The sequence below is a fragment of the Martes martes genome, assembly GCF_963455335.1.
Source record: "Martes martes genome assembly, chromosome: 3".
In the NCBI taxonomy this organism is placed as follows: domain Eukaryota; kingdom Metazoa; phylum Chordata; class Mammalia; order Carnivora; family Mustelidae; genus Martes; species Martes martes.
The window spans coordinates 56439343-56465040 of NC_137890.1; the positions used below are offsets into that span (position 1 = coordinate 56439343).

General features: G+C 42.0%; 1 protein-coding gene across 1 annotated transcript in view; it reads right to left on the minus strand.

The window, feature by feature from the left end:
• The window catches only part of LCP1 (lymphocyte cytosolic protein 1), a 53207-nt gene extending 27858 nt beyond the window's left edge, over positions 1-25349 (minus strand). Inside the window, exons 1-5 of the mRNA XM_080799603.1 lie at positions 25140-25349; positions 4390-4476; positions 3662-3825; positions 3364-3493; positions 1753-1885 (exon numbers count right to left, since the gene is read on the minus strand). Of these exons, the coding sequence (XP_080655729.1) occupies positions 1753-1885; positions 3364-3493; positions 3662-3825; positions 4390-4476; positions 25140-25269 (644 nt within the window). The 5' untranslated portion in view covers positions 25270-25349. The remainder of the gene's footprint in view (positions 1-1752; positions 1886-3363; positions 3494-3661; positions 3826-4389; positions 4477-25139) is intronic.
• Between the last annotated feature and the right edge of the window lie 349 nt (positions 25350-25698).

Here is a 25698-nt window from a genome sequence, read left to right on the forward strand (position 1 = left end):
GCAAATACAAAGAACCCACAACAAATTCAAAGAATAGTAAACTTGACTGTGGTTATTTGTTTTTTGTTTAAAGATTTTTATTTATTTATTTGAAAGAGAGAAAGAGACATGAGAGGAAGGAGGGTCACAGGGAAAAGCAGACTCCCCGCTGAGCAGGGAGCCCGGTGTGGGGTTCCATCCTGTGACCCCAGGATCGTGACCTGAACAGAAGGCAGTCGGTTATCCAACAGAACCACCCAGCACCATGGCTACTTGTTTTTAATGCGAAATCAGCATTAACATTTTTTCCTCACAATTTTTTAAGCAACTACCTTTTCTTTGGTGTTCTTTAAAGATGCATTTCTATAACTTTGTAGTGTGTGTGTCTATATACATATATGTAAATAAAAGACACTTTATTGCAATTCAGGCAAAACAAACTCTTAAGTCATTATTTAAAAAATCTGAAACTGTTGGTGAAATAGAAGCTGTGGGAGATGGCCGGAGGGAGGGGTGACTTTAGCAAGTGGAAGGTAACCTTGCTCTTGAAAAGCTGATGGTGCAATTATAGAGACAAAATATATGGACATGAAAAGTTACATAAGGATCCAGCAGAAGAGCATTATAATGGCTCCCAGAGTACCATGAATATGTGCTTTGAGAATCCAGCGATGGGAAAGACCCCTGGGGGACTGGAATAGACCAGAAACTACTAGGGTCAAAGGATTCCTATAGGAGGAGAAGATGCAGAAGGGTATTCTTAAAAATGAAAGGCAAAGCCATAGTTGCAGTTATGAGCAGGACAGGTATGGGGGAGAGTAAGCATGGTTGCAGATGCCTTCATTATTCACAGAGCAATTCACTCAGGAGCCTGGGCTGGGTACCTGAGTCATGGGTGGTCCTTGGAGGTAAAACTAGAAGGGTGTTGAGGGAAGATGATGGAGTGTGTTGGATGCCCACCTAAGGAATTAGAACTTGATCCTGAGGCTACATTCTTTTATGTCTTTTTTTTTTTTTTCTTTCTTTTCGGCAGTTGAAAGTTTTTAAAATGAAATCTCAGGGTGCACTCTAATAAGTAAAATACCAAAAGCAGAGCTGTTCTACTCAGAGCAGGGAAGATGGGGTTCTAAGTCTTGTCCATCCATCCTTCCCTTCAATTCCTGTGCCCATCTGAGACTGGGCATTTCAAGCCTTTTCACTAACAGCATGTGTGACAGTGGTATCAGAAGCTGCTAAAGCCAGAGCTACAGAAGTATTTCAAAGACACCGTCATGACCGTCTGTGTGTTGAGGTTTTCCACAGACTGAAAACATTCCTCTTTTTCCAGGGGTCCCAGCATTTGCATTGCATGTTTTTATGAACCCCTCAAAAGTCCCTTTGCTTAAGGACTTGCATTGGGTTTCTTCAGTGATCATGCTGCTGTTATCAATCTATCTATTTTCTGAGGTAGGTCATGTTCAGATGAAGCCAAGTGGCATATAATTTCAAAAATAATTGCTTTGGGCCTTGTATTATTACATCGTTATCTGTACATTTGTCTCTATGCTGCCCATCCCTCTCCTCCAACCAAGTAACAACAGTTTTAACTTTCTCATTATAAGTTGCTTTTGAAGTTAGTTTGCTTTCCAAGGACCTGCCAAGTAAAAGTCCAGAAAGCATTTCGGGTCCCCCTGAGCACCAAAGGAAGCTGGTCTAGAATAAACCCAACAAATCATTGTATTCCCCAAAATTCCAGGGACGCCTTTGGAAAACCAAGAAGGAAGCGTTATTTACCAAAGGACAATGCCATCCCCAACGGCACTGAAGAGATCATTTGTGTTCGGATTCATTGGAATAACGTGCCGACAGTCGGGGTCATTCTCCAGGGCTTTGTTGATCCAGTTGACGAAGGCGTACTTCTCTTCCTCTGCAAGTAAATGATAAAAATTACTTACCTGCAAAGTGAAAATCTGACATAAACACAATTACACACATGGGGAGACGCTGAGATATTACCTGGTCCCTTATCCTATCATCTTCTATTTTTTGACATTAAAAAATCTCAGATGACTTGGGGAATAGGCACAGAATCTCTGTTCACTCCAAGTCATAAAATATATGGCAGGCAGATTGAGAAATTATATATATCATACAGAACTATCATATAAAACTATATATATAAGTGATAAAGATATATTTTATTTATATGCAGATACAATTTTTAAAAAAGATTTTATTTATTTATTTGACACAGGAAAGAGATCACAAGTAGGCAGAGAGGGGAAAGCAGGCTCCCTGCTGAGTGGAGCGTGATGCAGGGCTTGATCCCAGGACCCTGAGATCATGACCTGAGTGGGAAGGCAGAGGCTTAACCCACTGAGCCACACAGGCACTCCTGTAGATACAATTTAAATATGAATGGGATCTCATGCTTATAGGATAAAACTCAGGCTGCTGATAGCCCAGTCAATTTAAATGAGGGATAATCACAGATAATTCCTGTAATATCTCTGAGCTTCTTTACACAATTAGAGTGAAATTGCTATGAAATAAAATCTTTTGTCGTATAAACTTTCTTTCCTATCGGTAAAGCCACCAGAAGTTGATTTTGGAAGTTTAACTAAAACCTCAAGTTATGCCTTACGGCCCAGCACCGTGTTTCCCAAATTGTGTGTCACTGAAAACAACAGTGTCCCTCAGAAGAATCCTGAGTCACAAAAGTTTGAGAAGCACTGCACAGCGCATCATTGTCTTAAAGATTCATCATGCATATGCATATAATTTCTGTCTTTGAAAGCCAAAGGTTAAATACTGTCTCCGCAATCACTGACCGTCCTTAACCATGAACTTATCTTTAAGATCAGCTAATGTTTTGAAGGACTCAGCTTGGGATTTGTTGGATTACTATCCCGGTTGAACTTTGAGTTTCCATTAAGGCTGTTGGATGGCAGCCTTCAGCAGAAATATACAACTTCCTTCCATATCAGTGAAAACACAATTTTTGGGGACCAGTCAGCAGGCACTGAGAATAATGACAAAGTTTGGAGGAGACAGAAGCCTACGTGGTTCATTTTATCCCTGACATTGACAAAGGAATTCTGGCAGCCTTCATGTATTTTTTTATTTTATTTTATTGAGATTATTTGGTATTGGACTCTACCTAGAGTTAGGATTGCTCTTCCTCCATTATGTCCCTGGAACTGACCCACCAACCACAGAACAACAGGCAGTAGTCAATAAACTTGCGTTGGCTTCTTTGTACCCCTTAGGTGTGAAAACCAGGTTCAGACTCTGTAACCCCGGAAGGCCCAGATCCTTTCCATATGGCTCCCCTTCCTACTACCCCACCAGTCTCCCCTCATGCCAGCACCCACCCCACTTCCGCACCCACGGGGACAGCCTTACCTGAATAGGAGTGCTGGGTGCCGACACTAGACTGCTCCGACGTGCCACCGATTGCACAGATCCCTTCCTTCTTGTTGATCGCCTTTCTAAAGGTCTTGGCAACCTCTGTGCTTTTCAGGCCATGAAAAACCTGCCAAAATGTCATGTACCTTTAGAAACTCAATCTGTGATCAAGAAAACCACAAAGCGAAGAACACGTAACGTTGAAGCAAGGAGGGTGGGAATGTATTTCTGGATATTTTTCCAATGGAAGTCCCAGGTGTCAAATGTATCTCCTGGTATTCTGCATTGTACTCACCTTGATGAACTCATCAAAGCTGATCCTTCCATCCTGGTCTAGGTCACCTGTAGCCATCAGGTTTTCTGTGATTTCTCTCACTCTGTACCCAGGCAGAGGCAAGCAAGCAGCCTTGAACAAGTCATTCAGCTCATTGCAGCTGATGTACCCGTTGCCGTCGGTATCTGCAAGGCAAGTGACCACCTGAAGTTTCAGGGCAATTCGGGTACCAGGATGAAGAGTGAGGGAAAGGCGAGATGGGAGGGGAGCGTGCTGGAGAGGCAATCATTCAGCGGCCACAGCCCGACCCCAGGTAAGAGCTAGAGTCTCATGAGTTTCTATGAGAGATGGGCATTCGTGTCACTTTCAACTTCCATGAGTCATCATGTCACAACAGAGTTTCTGGAAGCAGAATCCGAAGAGACTTTCATAGGAACAGATAGGAAAATAAATCACAAGCTTAGAGATACAAAGAAGAACTATGGAATAGTAGAAAAACAAAGGAAACCAAAAAAAAGCAGACAAGATAAAAACAGGAGAAAAGCTGTAGGTGTCAAGGGGTCCATTCCATGTTTTGACAGAGAAAGTACTTTTCTTAAAGTAGACCTTCCAAAATTAAGTTCCCCCAGCTCCTCTGGCCAATACCACGGTATTCTTTCCACGTGTACCATTTCGCTTATGTTACCATTTCATCGACTCTCTCCTGAAGCCACTCACTAAAGAGGAGAATTATGGCCTGGTCTACTCACCAACTTTGGCAAAAGCCTCTCTGAGCTCCATCATTTCTTCGTCGGACACTGATCCTCTGGCCATTTTTATTGCTTGAGGCAACAGATCTGCAGAAGGAAAAGAACATAAGGAATGACTTCCGTGCACCTTAATTCTTAAAGTACCACGTTAAGCAGCAATCTCCATTTATTAAATGAAGAAATATTCCTCTGCATCCCTCATGATTTATAACTATCTTTCCAATAGGTAAGAAATCGCCTTATTTTCTTTTTCTTTTTTTTAAAGATTTTATTTATTTATTTGACAGACAGAGATCACAAGTAGGCAGAGAGGCAGACAGAGAGAGAGGAAGGACAGCAGGCTCCCCACTGAGCAGAGATTCCCAATGCGGGGCTTAATCCCAGGACCCTGGGATCATGACCTGAGCCGAAGGCAGAGGCTTTAACCCACTGAGTCACCCAGACACCCCATGAAATCGCCTTATTTTCAACCCTCCATGTGGTGGTCTCCAATTGCCTCTCACCACTTTCTCCTCTTCCTATGTATACAGACTGCTCCTCACGTCAGGAGCTGAAGCTGATTTCTCTCCCCTTGAATCTGGGCTGATCCTGTGTCTGCTTTGACCACTGAGAAGACAGCAGAAGCCATGTCTGGGACTGGAAACTTCTGGCTCCTTCCTTTTGGAATGCCCATTCTGAGGATTTTCCCTCTTGGAAACCACGTACCAAGTTGTGAGATGTGCAAGCCACATGAAGAAGCCAATGGCTGGGTGATTTGGTCCCTGCTGGGCTCCCGGCATCAAGTGCCACGCCCCAGAGTAGGTCAGTTTATTTTATTTTATTTTTTGAAGATTTTATTTATTTGTCAGAGTGAGAGAGAGAGCGAGCACAAGTAGGGGAGTGGCAGGCAGAGGCAGAGGAAGAAGCAGGCTTCCCACTGAGCAAGGAGCCCGATATGGGACTCGACCCCAGGACCCTGGGATCATGACCTTAGCCGAAGGCAGATGTTTAACCAACTGAGCCACTCAGGCGTCCCTGGAGTGGGTCATTTTAGATGTTCCACCTGATTTGAGACCCAGTCAAATGACATGGAGCTGAAAAATCATCTAGCAGTGCCCAGTCAACAGAATAAATGACTGCTGCTTTAAGTCACCGAGTCTTGGAATAGTGTGTTACATGGTAATATACAACTATAACACTTACCTTTTACATAAATGTCTTTTTTAGAGCCGGCGTCATGTTCACATTGAAAATAAATATGTTGGGCCTAGCCAACAGATAACTTTTATAACTTCGAAGGGAGTTTTCCAAGTTCTCTAAATATTTAGAGAAGGAGGAAGGGAACCTGACCCTCTAATAATTCATATATGGGATTTTGAGGGACTTTTTAGGTGTTCCTTTTTCAGAAAGGCTAGTCTTGCTGAGAAAGTTAATGCTAGTGCTGGAGTAATTCTGCTTTCCCTGTGCTTTATTGCTGCCCCCTAGTGGGTAGAAAAAGAATGAAACAGAGCACGGATTATAATCTCCACGTCCCTGGCTAATTCCCACCAGATACTTCAAATCGGAGTTCCACTAAAGTTTACTGGATTTCCTGGTGGGAAGAGGATGAGTGAGTGGGGTGGGAGTGTGGACAATGGGGTATTTTTTGCATGGAATTGTAATTTGAGCATTTTAGTGAAGTTACTGATTTTTAAAACCATCTTATGTTTGTTGCGGGATATTGTTTTAAACGAATTTCCTTTTCTGTATAGTCACAGCATTCTCTAGTGCTGTGCTTGTTCTCAGTGGCAACCAACAACCACAGAAAACAACAGTTTTAACACTCACACCTAGAGGCCAAGAATGCCTTATGCTCAATTTTGCAAATCCACATCTATTATCCTCCAACTGACTATTCTGTCATGTACATATATCAGAGGCTTCAAGCTTTTGTTTCCCCCCAAATCCTTTTTTAACAGAAGCTTTACATGTAGATAAAAGCGAACAAGTGAAAAAGAACAACTCTGAGAGGCTTTGGTTGAAAAATCCCAAATGTCCCCTTGATGCCACTAGCCCTCTTCTTGTCACCGTACGTACCTGTGGGAACCCAAGGGAGCAGGATTTGAAAGTCAGAGAATTAGATACTGTTGCTATTTCAACTCCTCTACAAATATGTTTTATTATCCATAAATTTTTTATTATTTACCTTATGTATCTAAAAAGTTTCCCTGGGTTTTCTGAAGGTAAAACTGTGTAGAACTTAAGGGTATAAGCAAACATCAGTTACACAGCACAGGGACCCTCAGGGACAGGCAATGCTAGCTGACTTCTTGCCATCTTCACTCCCTTTCCTTTTTTTGTCTGCCTTTCTCTGTCTCCCTCCTCCTTTTTTTCCTTTTTTCAACCTCTCCTCCCATCCATCCTCCACCTCCCCCCCACACCAAGTCCTGTCCCCAAAACAATTTGAGTCAGGTTACAAAATTACATCAAAACCTAAGAATTAAATGAATAAAATCATACAATATTTTTTGTTTTTTGATATAACTTTTAAAAAAATATTTTATTTGAGAGAGAGAGAGTGAGAGAGAGAGCATGAGTAGGAGGGAGGGGTAGAGGGAGAGGGAGAAACAGGCTCTGAGCAGGGAGCCCCTGATGCCAGGCTCCATTCCAGGACCCTGGGATCATGACCTGAGCTGAAGGCAGACACTTAACTGACGGAGCCACCCAGGCACGCCCAAATCATTCAATTGTTAAGAAGAAATAAGTATGGGCAAAAATAAGATAATGGCAGGGAGGAGCTTTACTCCTCCAAATTCAGAGTTAAGACTGCACATTTTGCTAGAAGGAATCTGAAAATCTAGCTCCAAGTTCTCCAGAAGCTAATGCAAAAAGGAAAATGTCATTAGTTACAGAATTTACTCTATCAATATACGCCAAACAAACCAATTTTTTAAGGGCCACAGAACTGGCAATCCCTTCACCCAGGCCACAAGAAGAGGACACCTGTGGGATGCAGCAAACACAGCTTTGTGTTTGTTACAATGTCCCTCAATGAAATCTGATGGCATAAATATACGTATTTCCATTTTGTAGAACAGGAAACAGACGCTCAGAGAAGTTAGGACACGTTTCTCAGATCACACAGCCAGGGAGGTGGGTAGCCAGGATTCCAATTCTCAAGTGTTTTCTCTTCACTTGTGCTATCTGTTCAGGTTCAATGCCTTCACACTTGTGTTAGACATCCATTTTGTCCACTCTTTGTTCACCCAGAAATTATTCATTAGCTATCTAATATGTATATTTCCTAGGAGATTTAAAAAAACTATAACAGAGAACATTCTAGCTTAGGAAGATCATGCTTTCACATGTTAGGAAAACAAGGCTTCATTTTACGCTTTACTAAATCCCTGTGACTAATTTGGCCAGGTTCTCCCTTACGCTTTTACAAATATTCCCTGTAGTCATGAAGAGAAGGCTCTCCTCCATCCTATTTTAGCAAGATCTTTGACAAAATCTGGTCTAAAGCCCTAAGCCAGCTGGCCTTTCTTGGTTTTTAAATGTCTTATCACTTCTTGGTTCATGGATGTTCATGGGATTACGAGAGACACTCACTCATTTACAAATACTTTCTGAATGTCTACTACAAGCCAGGTGCTGCTCCTCATTTCAGGCATGGGACATCTACACTGACCTAGTTACCCTGAAATCATGAAGCAATTTAAAAGGTAAGGAGACTGAATGGGATCTCTGAGCCTAAACTTAGCCCTATCATTTGACATAGAGTTTGAGGTTGTAAAGCATGGTAAGAGACTGGTGAAAAACACAAGTAAAGGTAAAAAGAAGACGACATTTTAAGGGTCAAGAGCAGGGCCAAAGAAGAAACTAAAGAGTTCTAGTATTCAGCAAGAAGGAAAATCTGAAGATCATGCTGCAATGAAAAAGTAGAGAAAATATTTTAGCATAGAAATTGCATGCCCATTCAAATTAAAGAACTGGGGGCGGGGGGCGGTAAAAAAGCATTACTTTAAAACCACATGATTTTTAAACCACAGCAAATAGGTCAAGATGAAAAACCCGAGCATCTGGAGAACTGTATCTTTCTGAGAGATTTACAAATGGGGAAGATCAACTTGGAGAAGCCATACAGAGAGACAGCCATCATTTCAAGAATCCAAAATCCTTCAGTAATTAAAAAGCTAAAGGAAAATTTATTTGAAAAGGTGAATTGGATGGGGCGCCTGAGTGGCTCAGTTATTTAAGCACCTGACTCTTGGTTTCGGCTCAGGTCGTGATCTCAGAGCTCATGTGTCGAGCCCCATGCATTGCGACTCCATGCTTAGTGGGGAGTCTGCTTGACCTTCTCTCCCTCCCCCTTTCCCTGGCACTCTTAAATAAATAAATAAATAAATACACACATACATACAAACTTTAAAAAGGTGAGCTGGAGAAGGACTAGTCAACAGCCCAAGTTAATGTGCTACTGTGTTGTCTTGGGCGCAAGCATGAATAGCTATGCTATGAGAGGGTCTCATTTACTATCAGAACGAACAGTGAGTCCTGGAAACACACGTTAACTTCTAGAGGCAGAAGGAACCTATGAAATAATTTATTATGACTCCTTCATTTTATAGATAAGAAAACCAAAGTTTTGATGAGATGAAATGCTTTGTCTATGCACATGTTCTCAAAACAAGGCTGGAGTTTTAAATGTAGTTGCTGGTGAGCAGAACAGGAAGAGGATGGAGGTAGCCTCAAGAGGGCCGTTAAGGTCCATGACTGAGAAGAGACCCTTGAACTAATTGAACTGAACGTGCAAATCGCAGCACGTTCACAAAACAGAGAAGCAGGAAGAGGAGGGAATTAAAAACATGCAGATCAGAATGTTTCTAAGAAGGATATTCCTTGGGTTAGAATCAAAGATTAGGTACTTTACACAGTCTACTGATGTATTTGCCTGGAAAAAAAAAAAAAAGCCCACTTCAGGCACATTTGAAGGTTAGGGTTATAATCATGGTAGTCAGATTCATAAGGATACTAAGTCAGGGTTTCAGTTTGCAAATTACTGGCATGTGGGAGGCAGCCTCTGGCGAGCTTGCTGCCCTGATGGGACGCGCTGAACCCTTTGAAGCCTGAAGGAAGTGGCCAAGGAAGGCATGTTCCTTCCTGGTTCCACGCTGCCGCTCCTGCGTTAACTGAGGCCCCATTTTGTTTTTTCCAGTTTTACGGAGAAATCATTGACATGCCTCACTGTGTCCGTGTACGGCGTACTGCATGATAGTTTGATTTACATATGATCAGAAGAGGTTCCCCTAACATCCATTTTCTCATACAGATACAATAAACGGAAAAGAAAGAAGAAAAGAATAAAAGGAAAAATTTTTTCTTTTTGTGATGACAACTCTTGGGATCTACTCTCCGCAGTTCTCCTGGGTACCACACAACAGCGCTAGCTGTGTACTTTGCAACCCTAGGAACTGTTTCTCTTGCCACTGGAAGTTCATACCTTTTGACCGCCTTTCTCCAATTTCCCCTCCCCTACCGCCTACTTCTAGTAACCACAAGTCTGATTTCTTCTTCCATAAATTTAGTTTCAGTTATTTTGTTTCTTTTTTATTTTTCAGATTCCACATGTAAGTGAGATCAGACAGTATTTGTCTTTGTCTGTCTGACTTATTTCATTTAGCATAAGGCCTTTGAGGTCAATCCATGTTCTCGTAAATGGTAGGATTTCCTCCTTTTGATGGCTGACTAATATTCCATTGCATATTCTTTATTCCTTATTAAGGTCTCTTGCAAGTCAGTGGTGAATTTCGGAACCCTGTTTTTGAATCACTGCCAAATCATAAATCTAAGGGGACAGACTCAAAACATTCATCTAAGTCACATTTGGCTGCTAGTTTTCCTGTAAGCACTTAAATTTATTCAATTCACTTAAATTAAATCAATACCTATAAAATCTCAACATTTGGCCAAAGAAAGTACTGGTTGTTCATTTTTATGAAATTATTTCTAAAGTCTTAAGAAAACAAAATAATCCTCCAAACTGCCAAAGCCACAAAACCCGTTCATTTTTTTAGGTTGGTGAGTTTTGAGTCTTAGCTTAGAGGAGGCTGGTAGTTTCCAGATCAGTAGTGAAAAAGAATTTCTGATAATGGCCACTTAGAATAAAAGCCCCTGACTCAACTTCCCTAAAGTTGGAATACAGAAACTATTTGTAGGAGGTTACTAGAGAACACAGTGCTGTGGAATTTACAGAAGGAAATACATTCTCGAAAAATAAATGCAAAAATGTAAGCTAAATTTTCTCTGAGGGGTTTCCTAAGTGATAATGAAAAGCAGCAGAAAGGATGGAAAAGGTGACTTTCCCTGAGGAGATACCCACAGGCTAGATTCCTTTTCTAAAGGGGGTAGTGGTGAGCTGGTCAGTATTTTGGTTTGATATATTGATGCCCAGTTATATAACTGTGAGGATCAGGGAGGCATCTGTAACCTGGCATCACATTGCCTGGGACTCTTTTGAATGTGTCCTACTTTTCCTGCAACTTGACACACTGGGTAAAGTAAAACTGGAAACTCAGGACCCAGATTCCTAGCTCTACCTCAATAATTTCAATACACAGACAGAAGAAAACTATACATCTTGCGAATGTTCGGTCAATAATCCGAAACAACATGTAATCGAGAACATCATTAATACTGCAATCTTAGCACTAGACCATGCTGCCTGAAGAAGAGGAACATAAAATACACAGGAGTCCGAAGCAAAATAAAATGCCCGTAAGTTTTCAAGAAGCCGTCATGATAAACTGTGAGACAAGGGAGAAGCTTTGCTTCAGGTAATTTGGTCCCCTTTGTGTTACAAAGTTGCCCACTGCAGGGGACCTACCCACCAGTAATTTACTGTATCTTCTTGGGATACTATTCCTCTCTGGATACAGATATTCCAAAGTTTTACATAAAGGAGGAGTCTGAAAATATTTTTTAAAAATGACTTTGTTTTTAAGAGCCAAATAATGATGAAGAGCCTCAAATACAGGTGACGGTTTAAAGGAGCTTTTATGAATTCTTCTGTCGAGTCAAAATCTTCTTTGGATGGTCTTTTTTCTCCCTGCAGATACACTGATTTCCCCAAGGGCTGCTCCAGAGCCCAGAACTCATATCTCTGCAGCATTGGAGATAAAGGTCCAGGAAGGAGTGAGGCAGGGGCACAGACCAGGAAGGAGTGAGGCAGGGGCACAGACTCAGCAGCTCTCTTCTCTGGCTATCTCGGGCCTGTAAACTCTCCCAGGAAGCCAGAAGGCAAGGTTACTCCAAACCAAGTCAACATGCCGTTCTGGGAGCCTCTGTGGTCTGATCACGGTTGAGGGGCTTTGGAAGCTGTACAAAGCATAGCACACAGAACTCGGCTCAGTCACCAACCATGGAGTTCCCATCTCCCCCCCACCCGGCCCTCTCCCCCGCGCCAGCACACCCCTGATGCCACCTGTTTTCTACTGAGTTGCTCAGAGCCATTACGGATGTGACACAGAGCAAACGTCTTGCAAGCAGAGGAGATACCCAGGCTTGTAGGTATGGAAGCCCTTGATGCTTTGTCATCTCTCTCCTTCCCTAGGCTGTAGACAATGATGCTTCTGGGGTTAACATATTGAAAATCTGCAGCTACCCTTCATTCTGCATTCTACCACAAAGACTTTGAGATCCAGACTCTTCCCTACTGAAACGTCAGGGTATCCTTGGATTGTTTCAAAATGCTGAACATTATTACGGACTAGCAGATTACCTACTATTCAATTACCTCAATATCAGACACCATTCATTCATTGTTCAGTCATTCATCCTTTCTCATCCTCTAGGAGACTAGGTGCAAAGCACCGCTCTCGTAGCTGGACTACAAGCACAGGGGTTGCAAAGCCTCGGGCTTCAGGAAGCCCACAGTTAAATGTCAGGTTTCAAATGTGATGCACAGATTTTAGTTCACTTATTGCAACATGGTTAACACAACGCAAAAAGTTTTGAAGATTGAAAACAGACAAATGAAACAGGGCTGTGAGAGGAAGAAAGATTACCAAGAGTAGGAAATTAGCACAGAAACTTACCAAAAAATAAAAAGAGCAAACATCTAAATCAGCCATGCAAAAAGGTAGCCCGATAATTTATACACATGTACATCTCCAAGGAAACCTCAACCGAAATAACTGAGGAGAACTGGGACACAGAGACCCACGTGGGGGCCTGGGAGACCTAGTGTACTCTCTGAGGACTTTCGGGCTCCGTTTGCCTCCTTGGACCTCTGTTTCCTCATCTATAAATTGAGAGATGAAATCCCTTCCGTGTTAAAAAGTTCCAAGTCTATTCACTAGCTGGTAAGTGTGTGCACAAGTTAGAGCCCAGAGAAGGTGAAGGTATTTCAAATAGGCCTAGAAATAGAGACAGGGGTCATCAGGAGCCGTGGCAGTCACCCCGATGGGCCTTCTCAGGGAGGCACAGCCTCTGAAAGGGACCCAGCATCTCCCAGCCCCTCCCGGCTCCTGCCCTTACCTCAGCAGCAGGTAAATCTCCTCACTGACCAAGGCAGACACCCACTGCTTGGTGGCTCAACACAGAGCAGGGAAGTTACCAAAGCAGCACAAGGGACCTGCTTTCTGAGATGTCAAATCTGTGAACAGCTTAAGACATGCTGATCCAGTTCACTCCCGGTTTCTAGGCAAGGCTGTATGCAAACTGTCCCAGAAAGACAGCCACCTACTATTTTCTTTAAAATATCCAAATAAGGAAACCCTATCACCTCTCTGGTGTCTCATATCCCTACTTGTAACCTAAATCTTTTCTGATACGATGAAAACTTGGTCTCTCTTGGGCTATTCTCAGAGGGAATTATAGAAGCGGCTCAATTCATAAAAATTCTGTCACATGCCTTAGTGATCGCCACCAAACCTTTTTTTTTTTTTAATTCTTTTAACCTGTTTTTTGGGACTTATCTTCCAAACCTTTAATAGTTTTCTTTGCTATATTCTGGGTCTATGGCAACTTCCTTAAATGATGACATAAGAATAACAGAGTCAGGGGCGCCTGGGTGGCTCAGTTCTAAAGTGTCTCTGCCTTCGGCTCAGGTCACGATCCCGGGGTCCTGCATCGGGCTCCCTGTTCAGCAGGAAACCTGCCTCTCCCTCTCCCACTCCCCCTGCTTGTGTTCCCTCTCTCGCTATGTCTCTCTATGTCAAATAAATAAATAAAATCTTAAAGAAAAAAAAGAAAAGAAGAACAGAGTCGTAGAATGTAGAGGAGAAGGGACCATAGATATAATCTATCTGGCCACCCTCTTCCTGCCACAGAGCCCACTCGGATTGGAGTCTGGGCCTCTTTCCTTTTCCTCTTTCTGTTATAAGTTTTCAAACTCAAGAGGTCATGCTGTTCTTGACGTAAGACCTGCTCAATATACAGTAAGTGTAATTCCTCCATGATTTCAAATATTTAATAAATATAATTTCATGTGTTTCCTGTACATGAAGAAGAACTTAATGAAAAAGAACATCTCTAGGTATTGAGAAGATCCTGTCAGGCTACAAAGGTCCTAGGTCCTAGGCTACAAACAACAGGTGCTAAATCCCATGTACACGTACTATTGGCATCTTCTAGGTTAAAATGACCAAGGCTAGGTAAATGACTTCTTCTGGGTGTTTTTTTTTTTTTTCCTTGACTTTGCATTGAGGCCCTCTGATTTTCCTTTGTAACCAAAAAAAGCAAACCCCATTAAAACAACTCATCCTGAGGCACCATGTTCAAAAGATAAAATGCCAGATTCACAGATAAAAACTAAAATGACGCCCTCAGACCTCTAAAAACATCGGCAAGGTTTCAGACACTCTGTTCCTCTGGCTGTCGGGTGGGGATCAGTGAGCTTTTCCTACTCTCAGCTCTGGTCCTGACCTGAGCACGTGGCTTCTGGGTCCACATCCGCTCTTTCAGCAGACTGTGAGATCACCGCTGGACATCTAGACCACCTCATGGAGCTGTCACCTGGCCGGTAACCAGGTGAACGAACAAACCCATTAACTGACAGCATACAGGGCTTGAGAAGTCTACTCTTACCTCCTTTGAAGAGTTTAACAATAATATTCTTGGGCACATGCTAAAAATATCCCTTCTGTGGAAAGGGACAAAGGCCTAGAGTAAGCGAGCGAATGTTTCAAATTTTGTGAAACCATTTTGCTGGAAGAATGACTTTGCTGAGTTGCTATGGGGGAGTTGAAGTGAGGCTAGTGTCCCTAGGCAGTCTTCCAACCGGCTGCGGAAGGCTCCCTGGCCCTGCCCGGCCAGTTGCCAGCGGGTTTCTGCTTGTGTGGTAGCAAAGCCTGGGCCTGGGGATCCTTCAAGCTGTCTCTGGAAACCCCGCTGGCTGCCTGTGATGCTTGGCAGTGGGTCTCTAAGTACAGTGTCTGACAGGAGTCCTGCGGAGACACAGCTGTGAGCAAAAGGAGGGGCAGAGCAGCTGGGAGGCTCCAAGCCCAGGAGCCAGGAACACCCAGGAAACAGTGAGGAATGGGTGCTAGAGGTCCCCTGGATGTAACTAGCATGGAACAATCTGGACTATGAAAATATGTCTGTACATTTCCTCTTTCAATAAATATCTGCCAAATACCTGCTCTGTGCGGGTCCTGGGTTAGAGGTTGGCAACACAAGGATTAGATGTGGCCCCGGCCTGTTTAGTATGGAGGATGGATTCCAGTCACTAGAATATGGAGGGAAATTTAGGTCCACAGGAAGGGGGAGAAGAGCTCTCCCCTGGAGAGCCAAGCACGGCCCCCGCAAGAAGTGACATTTGACCTGGATTTCCACAGATGAGGAACCTTTTTTCATATTCATACAGGATGATTAATCCTTATTCTCTCCATAGAATGTTCTCTCCATCTATGTTGGAGTCAGAGACAACAATAGCTAAAGGGCAAATGGGAAGGCCAGCTAATGTTCAGTGAATGGTTAGTCAATGCTAAGTGTTTTATATGCATTATCACATTTAACGTTAGCCACAATCCTATGGAGCATTATTGTGATTTCCTCTTTGTAGATGAGGGAACTGAGATTTTAATAATGGGCTCAGGGTTACCTTGCTATGACTAAGGGAGCCTTACGCTTACTCCAGAGCCCGGGGGCAGGGGACAGCACGGGACACTGTCCCACACTGCAGGCCAACACCATGTAGGTCTTACTGGAGGCACCTTTCCTTGTGCCCGTGACCACTGGATTTCTGCATCTTAAGGTTCTCTGCTCTCCTTTGGGGTTACTCAGCTCTGACCTCGTGTTAATGAGGGACACACACCCTTTGCAAGATTTTACCTATGGCTGGGGCTCTTCCTGGGCTCTTTTGAGATGTTCTAAATGTTTTTTCTCTGCAATTCCTCACCATCTTGAGGGAAGAGTTAAGAGCGAGAAAACACCTCGAGGGGGATCTTGCCTTTCCTTGCCCACGCCTCCTGCCTCTGGTGCACGAGGGCTGGTCTTCGTTAGAAGCTCCACACCTGTCACCCAATCACATTTTGTAAAGCGCTGGCCTCCTTCTAGGTGCTGGAGATGCAAAGATGAAGAGCGGGAAATCCTTGCTCTTACATGACAACCAATCCCGTGAAAGAAGAAGCCAGCGCATCTCAGAGGCCAGCCTGACCTTCACACTCCAAAGGGGTTTTGATCATGGTGCTGTGGGAGCCGGGAGAGGGAAGCACTTAACTCTGTCCCGGAAGAGAAGGGAAAGCTGTCCAAAGGCGGCGATACTGACCTTCATTGAGTTACATCTTAAAGAACTAGTCGGAATTTTCCAAAAAGACAAAATGGAAAAGGGCCCTCCATTTCTCCATACAATGGAATCCCCCTATCTGTGGAGTAGACGTTCCCAGACCCCCAGTGGATGCCTGAGACCACAGATAGTACCAAACCCTGCAAATACTATGTTTTCCTTTATATATACACACAACTATGATAAAGTTTAATTTACAATGCAGGCACAGTAAGAGACTGGCAATAGTAACTAAGAGAACAATTCTAACAGTACTCTGCAATAAAACTGATGTGAGTGTGGTCTCTCTCTCAGAATGCCTTATTGTACTCTACTCGCCCTTCTTGTGAAGATGTGTCATGATAAAATGCCTGTGTGGTGAGATGAAGTGAGGTGAAGGAACGAGGCACAGTGATGTACAACTAGGAGGCTACCGTTGGCCTTTAGACCTTCTGAAAATATGTCCAAAGGAGGACGTTCTGGTAACTGAAACTGTGGACGCGAAACCATGGGAACGGGGGGACTACCGTATAAGAGAAAACAGCCCCGCAAAGTGAGGAGACAAGCCCGAGAAGACTGCCAAGGAAGCTGCTGGGGGTTTGGCATGACTGGCCCTGAAGGCAGCTCCCAGAAGAATTTGGGGAAGTGCCAGCATGGCTGCCTTCCTCTTGTTTCTAGAAGAAAAACCTTGGTGGTCGAGGCTCTCCTTGCTATCTTCAGTCACAATGCTTATAGCATGTCCTCTAGGTAAGACACTCTCCAACCTCCTCAGGCAATAAAATGATTGCACCTAGAAGCCATTTCTGCCTTTTGTACGGACATAGCTTTCTCCTCATATCACCATGTCCCATCTAGAAAATACAGCCCTACAGAGTGAGGAAGGAACTGGACATGTTACAAAATGGGAAATGGGGGCCCGGAAAAGTGAAGTTGCTCCCCAGAGTCTCACAGTGAGTCAGTGATTGGTCTGAAAGGAGAAGTAGAGCCTGGAGAATGCTAGTTTGGTCTAGCCAAGATATGGGAAACACAGAAGTCCATTCACATTTAAACTACCTAACAGAGTAAAAACAAACAAACAAACCTGTTGAGATGCAAAGTCCATGAAATGTGCTTTATAGCTTAGGGAGGTAGATGGAGAGGAAAATGGGAGGAGGTTCTTCTCCCGCGCCTTTCAAGAATGGCCTGGGCTCCATAGTTTACAGCTTCTCCCATTGCTACCCTGTCCAAGCCAGCAAAAAGGTATGTCAGGCATCCCCTAAACCTCATCCAAATGCAATAATCAGGTGGGGGAATGGGTTAGCCCATGGATGGGTATTAAGGAGGGCACATATTGCATGGAGCACTGGGTGTTATATGCAAACAATGAATCATGGAACACTACATCAAAAACTAATGATGCACTGTATGGTGACTAACATAGCGTAATTAGAAAGAAAGAAAGAAGGGAAGGAAGGAAGGAAGGAAGGAAGAAAAGAAAGAACAAATGCTAGTGATATTGCCTTCCTTTGGGAAATTATATGTATACTTATATATCTATAATAAATAGGAAGCAGCATGGTATGGTGAAAAAATGACGTGTTTCTATGCAACTGCTTCTTGCTATGTGTTTCTGTACATGTTCCTTAAGTTTTCTGAGCCTCAGTTTCTTCATATGCTCATATGTAAAAAAGGGACACTAGTAATGCAATTTACAGGGCTCACTCCATAGGGCTGTGATAGAATTCAGTGAAACAAAGGGTTTAAATTGTATACAACAGTGCTTGGTGAAGGAAGGAAGGAAGGAGTCAAGAAATGAAGGGGAAAATTTTTAAAAAGAACTTTCATAAAATTATCGTGGGGAACAAACTCAACTTCCACTATAAATTGTATAAAATATTATGTAGAGTCACCACCTAAAATCCACACTTAACTGTATGTATGCTCTGTGTGTGTGTATGTGTGTAAATCTAGATTTCACATCTATGTTCTATCTTCAACTGTCCTTAGCTTGGCTTTTTGGGGCTCTTTTACTACATTTCTCATCCAGAGTCTTTGAAGACAGTTTCAAAAGGCATTGCAGGAGTGATGGATGCCACAGACGAGAAGCTGGCGGCACTGGTACTGGCTGATCTCAGGTTGACTGGTCAAGGGGCTCTGGGCTTAGCCTCGCCTGAAATACTGATGGTGGAAAGTACCTACTAACAGTTGAGGAACTGTGGTCAGAAGAGGAAAATGTACAGCAATTTTAAAAGCCTGACCACATCCACCATGAGTCACAAAAAGAAATGAGACTATGGACCATTGGCCCATGCCTCCTTGGTCTCAGAGCTGCACCAGTGCCCAGCGACTGATTCCATCATCCTGGACCCTACTTCTATCTGCTTCCTTGTTCTCCAGGCATTTCCTCTATTACTGTCGGAGCTGGAAAACTACCAAGACAATGTGCAGCCCACATTTGTATATTAGCAATGACTTAATAATTCTTAATAATATGACCTCATTTTCTATAGGCTCCCTGGAGTAGTTGTTCTAGAATCTCTAACGACAAGCTCATTCTCATAAAAAACAAAATGAGGACTAACAGATACACAAAGGCAGGAAATTTGTATTAATTTGATGGGATATACTTGTCTTCACTCTGTTAGAAGCCACGGTTTGGTTGGCAGATATTTACCAATACCAAATGACAACGGGATTTGTGATAACATTTCATTTGTCAAAATTTTAAAACACCTTTAAGAAACTGTGACTATAAAATGGGAAAGAGGCAGGGTGTAAATCTTGGCTCTGGCACGTACTGGCTCTGGGACCTCGGATGTAACCTTCCCCAAACCTCAGTTTGGTCATCTGTTATAAGAATAGGACCACATTGACCTTATCCGGCTTTGGTGTGAAAATGGAAGAGTAAATATATGTCAAGGGTTTAGCACCGCACCTACCAAATAGCAAGGACCTGGTCAGTCCGTAGTGAGGTGTGTAGTAGAGTGAAGTGTGCACAGTGGCTGACGGTGGGGCAAGAGGAAGAGGAAAATGAACCCAAGAACAGACCAAGGAAACAGTACTTTCCCCCAATTTTACAGATGAAGAAATGGAGACTTGCTCAGGCTCCACACTTGGTACAAAGCTAGAAAGCGAATCCAGATTTGCTCTCCCTCTGTATACCAGTACCATGTTTCATGCACAGAAAGGACAGTCCTACTCCCAAAGTTTAAAAAACTAACATTAGATACAATGTTAAACACAATATATACTATATACAGTCTATATGATCACCAAACAGATGAAGTATTGTAATTGCCTTTCTCTGTGGTCGCTGGCAAGAAACAAAGAATCAAGGATATTTTGATGAAAAAAAAAAAAATCTTAATCTGAAAGACAATGAGGGAAGGGGAAAATCTGAAAAATGTCTCCAAGGTGACCATAGTGTTCTATCTTTCCAAAGGGTGAATTTTTTTAATGTTTATAAAGCACTGGAAACAACAGAGAAAGTTCATTTCCCATTTTCAATATGAAGAAGGGGGTGCGCAGTAAAGCCAGCACCATAGATGTCGCTCATTGTGTTTGTCCTTTCACTTTGCACATGTCACCTGGATTTCTCCTTAGGGACCCTTGTGGTGAAAATAACCTGAGCTGATGATGTCAAGGAGGTGTAGAGGACCCACGTTTTAAAATGCTACACCAGAGGTTAACAAAGACACAAGCTGAATTCTAAATTTTGCCTGAGAAATGGCAAAAGGAAGATGTAAATTTTATACAAATACATCTGTGCACCTCTTAACTTCATATATTTGGATACATAGCTTGCATAAATCTGGGTGCTGACGACCCAACTGGGGGATCAAAACACAGGCTGTTGTTTTAACACAAAGTAATTATTCCATTAATTCACTTCCCTCTTGAAAGTACAACCAGAGAAAAAAAGGAAAACAAATTATCCAGGAGATTGCAATTCACATGCATAATTCATTTGCCTGTAGAATTTGGTGTCTTAGCTTTTCTGCTTGTGGAGAACATAATCTCTTTTCCACTTTAGCTCAGCCACTCAGGATGTGTGTGTATATGTGTATGTGACCGAGAGAGAGAGAGAGAGAGAGAGAGAAGACAGAGAATGTCCATCTGTCATACAATTGGTGCTGGACTAAAACAAGAATCAAGACTGCAACCACAGGACTGTGGCTTTGCTAGTTGCTCAGTTTAACATTTCCCTCCCCAGACAAAAACGAATGACCATATTTGAGAAACAAGCCTCCTTTTAACTTACAAATGGGCCTGACGCATAGGTGTGGCTCTGAAGTTCACCAAAACTTATTTTAACTTTAAAAGTGGGTGGCATTTCCCCCTCTATTTTCAACCCACAATTAAAACACTCTTTCATTCTTTCACAGTTTGTAGGACGCCTGTATTTGGCCAATACTGTATAAATATGGGTATATGGGCTTCAGCATAAATATTAAATTATTTAATTTATTTGTGTCTATCGGTCACAACAATCAGAAAATGTGAAGACCATTTGACTGAAAGTATTATTCCAACCTTCTAAGATGGGGAACTTTTCAAAGATTTTGAGGTAGAAGTCATGTTTTGTGACCCATGCAGAGATCTATAAATTGGTAAAAACTAAATACTTAGTCAAGTGCACAGAGATGCAGGGTAAATACTGATGATGATGACGGACGAAGAAGAAGTCTGTTTGATAAACGCAATTATAATATAAATGCACTCATTTGGGATAGATTATGATTATTTGAGCTCAACTCGAGAGTTTAGGTACAAATAAGCCCCATGGTCACTGTCTGTTTATTCCAGGAGAATATTACTTCTCTTGGAACCCAGCAGTTACAGAACTGATTCAACTGTGGAAAATTAAAGTAATAAAATATTTGAATGCATTAACTTGTCTTCAGATATGAAGATAACATCCTAACCACCTCACAAGATTGTAACGATAACTGAATGCATCAATATGGTTAAAAACACTTAGGAAAATACTCAGTCCAAAGTGAGTAATAGGTAAGTGTCAGCTATTATTATTAGGGTGAGAAATTGAAATTCTTCCATTCCCCACCCCCACCCCCACCCCTGTTGCTCGCTGTGTCTTACAAAATGGAGAGATGATGAAATTACAGGGAAGACTGCTGTAATCACCAAACCTGGCAAACCAAAACAATGGGTACAGTCTGATAGTTTAAGGAAGTTGATTCAGGAGGGAACCGAGGAAAGCCAAGGGAGATGCCATCTGGGCAGCTTGAGGGAGACGCCCCTAGAATGTGGTGGCAACTTCTCAGAACTTCAAAATGGAAACAGTGTGAAATGTGTTTTATTTTTTTAACTTAAAGCTTTAAAAATGCTTTTTAAAAAAGCATTTAGTTATTTATTTTAAAGAGAGAGTGAGTGCGGCGGGGAGAGGGAGAGAGAGAATCCCAAGTAGACTTTGCAGTGAGCAGGGAGCCTGATGGGGCTCAAACCCATGACGTTGAGATCACAACCGCAGCTGAAATCAAGAGTTATACGTTTAACGTACTGAGCCACCCAGGTGGCCCGAAACATGAACACTTTTTTGATTTAAGTGCATTGCTACATGGCAAAATAGGGAAACTTGAAACTCTTGGAATCGGTTGACGATGGTTAGTTTTATATTTTGGTGGGGCTCTAATTCTAATTTTTATGCCTGCGGGGTTCAATGCATAGCCTTATTTCAGTTGATGATTTCTGAGGTTGGGAAACCAGCTGACAAAAAACCCTAAGAGACCATGAGACTAATATAAATAATGTCACTCTGTTATAAAATCTGCTATTAGTTATAAAATCCAGTACTTTCACAATCTTACTTTATAAATTGTGACCCTTCATTAATATAATCTCATGAGCGAGTTTCTTAATTTTATTTCACCTTAACTAATATAAAAATTTGTTTGCCTTTTCTCCTGTATACATAAAAGTTCTTTATTTTGTAAATAACAAGAAGTTGACTTGAGAACTTTCTAGAATAATCCAAAGTAATTAAGCAAAAGTTAATGGGTTTCCTGTCATCAAAGAAGCCCACTGTCGGTGCAATAGTTTTGCTAAGAGTAGTTAAGTTTTAGCTCAAAGAATGAAAATCATAATTTTGTCTGTTTGTTGTGGTCATTAGACAATTTCTTAAATACCCTGAACTCGATATTTAGTGCTTTGAGGCTAAAATAAAGAATAGTGTTTTGGCAAAGAGGAAGCATGGTAGAATACAAAATATTGTATGATTACTGTAGCTTTTTTCACAGCAGTCACTGGGGGATCTCAGTAAATATTAAGTTAAGAGGTGAAGTCAGAGAAAAGACTTCTGTGCATATCTAAGGAGCTGACAGAAAATACTTGTGACAACTTTTCAATTCAGGCAGTCTCATTAGGCACCTCCCATGAGCTAGGAGAGCAAGAGAAGGAGCTCAGGCTGTCAGCAAACAAGAGTATGATTACCGCTATACTTACTCTAAGCTCAAAGTCCTAAGCAGGCACACACAGGAGAAACCGTTAGTGGGGGCAAGGGAGACGGGGGAAGGGTCCAGAAGGGAAGACCTCAAAAAGGACGTGCTTCTTGAAGTGAGCCTGGAAAACTGACCGTAAGTTTTACAAATAAAAGAAAGCAATTGGAGCAACAGTTGGAGCAAAAAAAAAGTGAAAGAGCTTGGAACTTTCTGGCGGCTTGTGGTCTTGTGTACCCAGAACGTGGCCAAGAGAGGATGGGGGAGAGCCAGAGCAGAAGGAAGTGACAAGAAATAAGGTTGGGGAAGTGGTTGAGGCAAGTTGGTGAAGGAACACAATTCTTTAGTAAAATTATAAATTAAAAGAGAATGCTCCTTTATTCTATTATTACATGAAACCCACAACGATAACTCTTACTTATAAAAATAAAAATGCTTCTGGGTTTATTGCAAATTTTTTTCCTCTTCTCTTTCTTTCTTTCTTTCTTTCTCTCTCTCTCGTCTCTCCTCCCTCCCTTAAAATTGTGAGCACCAAGATCTCTCCAGTCAGCTTCTGAAATAAAAGTCTATAATGATCTACATGTGGGGAAAATATGCTGGTGTGGAAGAGGGGATCTAGAATAGACAGCTGCTTATAGAGAAGCAATATCGAGCCGACAATCCTGGCTATCTACCATCCCTCCACCCTCCAAATGCCCAGTGAACTTTGGCCAGTTTCTGCCATGCTGAGTCCACTCCTCAGGTCTAAGAGCAGTTGAGAGAATTACATGAGATGATGCATAAAGAGTGTCTTCACATTTTAAGGACATATAAATATTATAATATAATAATATTATTATTACTTGTCTTCTCTAAGTAGGTAATATTTGAACGAGACTTCACTTACTGGCCTCCTCCCCTTCCTTTAAAGGGGTAGGAAAAAGAATTAGAAATGAGTTTTAAATACTGAAATTGTTTGCCAAATTACCGATTATTTCAGGCATACTCCCCATTATAAACTAAAGGAGACAAAATTTAAAATGTGACAATGAAATCATCCCTGACATAGCAAATGAAAGGTCCCACCATAGCAGTGCTTGTTCAAAGGACAAGACCCAGAAGATTTTTCCCTGAAGTTACTAGGGGTGGGCTGGAATGAAGAGAAATGGGCATTTTATAACATATCTGGTTGAACTTTAACAGTCTAAACTTGATTTAAATCAAGAGACTTTTTTTTTTCTATTTTGAATTAACTTTTCATATTCTGTTTTACTTCCTCATAAAGTAAGGAAAATACTGACATACCTTCACATTCTAATTTATTTTGTTCTCACTAATAGTTTGGAAATAAGACAGAGCATTTTTTTTTTTTAATTTGTTCTTTTCTGGGATGCAGGTCCTCCTCCCGCGTTTCCACATGCTTGCTAGTGTGAAACCATTTAGGAAAGATGTGTAAAACAATATGGATAGTCACATTTTGCAACTTTCAGAAATTCACATTTATGGGCACACAACTAATTCCATTCAAATCTGCCTGTGCAGATGTTCTTTGAAAATTTTTATTTAGTAGGAACCAGTTTATGATCAGTTTATGTAAGTTTAAAATGAAGACATGGCAAATAAACCACCATTGTCAACTGAGTTGTTTTTTTTTTTTTTTTAAGTTGTCCTGAGGAAATAACTTTAGAACACAAGTTGCTCTATTGAATTTTTTAAAAAATGGGTTTTGATAAGCATCCTGCTAAATTAATCCATTTCCAGCCCAAATGGCTTTTTATGTTTATCCTCTATGGTTCTTAATACTGTTGGATAAGGATAATTAAATGAAGGTTGATGCTACAAGACCCAAAGTCTATGTTTCAACAGAGCTTCTGGAGTGACTATCCCATATCAACTCTATCAGAATTTCTGTTTTTTATCAGTCATTTGTCTGGTCATAAGCCTACCCAACAGTTCAGCCAATTCTGTAAAAACAGTACAATTAAGCAAGCAAATTGCTTTTATTTTTACAAAATAAATGAAGGAGAGGCCCTTCAGATGACTTTTGGTTATTAAACACACCCATGAAAAACTGTTGGCGCCAAAATCACTCAAATACCCAGTAACACACTCAGTAACGTGTGACTCAAGATGTTAATATATCCACTCAAGTACTGCAAAGAAACTTTTTAGAAAAACAGAACCACAGGAGCTAAAATTAAACTATTCCCACTAGGCCAATGAGCAGCACAATCTAAATGATCAATATGCACTTTCCTGAAAACATTTTAAGGCAGATAAAATCACAGTAAATAGCCTCCCTGAAAAGGACCAAGAGAAATAAATCAGAACATGGTTTGGTTTAAAAGGGGGGGGAGAGTCATTGTTTTGGGGGGTGATCGCTGTGGGTAAGCGGAAAAGAAGCCACCCCAGAGAACTGTGGGGGCCCCCCCTCTGGACTGTAGCTTGGTGGGACAGTTAAACCATGGCAAGGCTCGCTTAGGGCTCGGGTGACAGGTGCCCGGACCTCTGTCCCCTGAAGGCAGAACCCACAATCCACAGAAACAGAGCCACCCAATGAGCAAAACATCGTAAGCACTTAGAAATGACAAAAAGACATGAAGAAAATTTACCTTGTAGAAAAACTGTCCTCAGTGGTACTGGCGTGTGACCAGAAACCCCCTTCTTTCTGATCTCCAGAACAACTTTGTCAAACCCGGGTGTGCAGTCACAAGGCAGGAAGTGACTAGAAGGACAAATCATCAGCCGGGAAAGAAATAGATTTTGTCTTTATAAGGACATTTTACCTAACTTTTTTTTTTTCCTTTCATGTCTCCTCCCCCACAGGAATCACCTGACAGAACAGGTCACGCTGAAATTCAGAACTTTCTTACCACTTCCTCTTTATAAAGCATTTCTCTCTCCTTCCCTTTCTTCTCTAGCTGTCGCTTAGGCTCCCTGGGCTACTTAAACCTGTCTGATTTCAGATAACGAGGCAAGGTCAGCCTGCTGCCTTTGCTTCTTGCTCTGACCTGGGCTGCAAACGCAAAGCCCAGGTGCCTGGCTACTAACAGCAAAGACAAACAAAAGATTGGTTTTTCGTGGGGTAGCCAGGGGGAAAGGCGTCAGGTACACCTGAAGCAAACTACAAGGGATTTCCTTGGGAAAGCCCCGCCCCAGCCGAAACCTAAC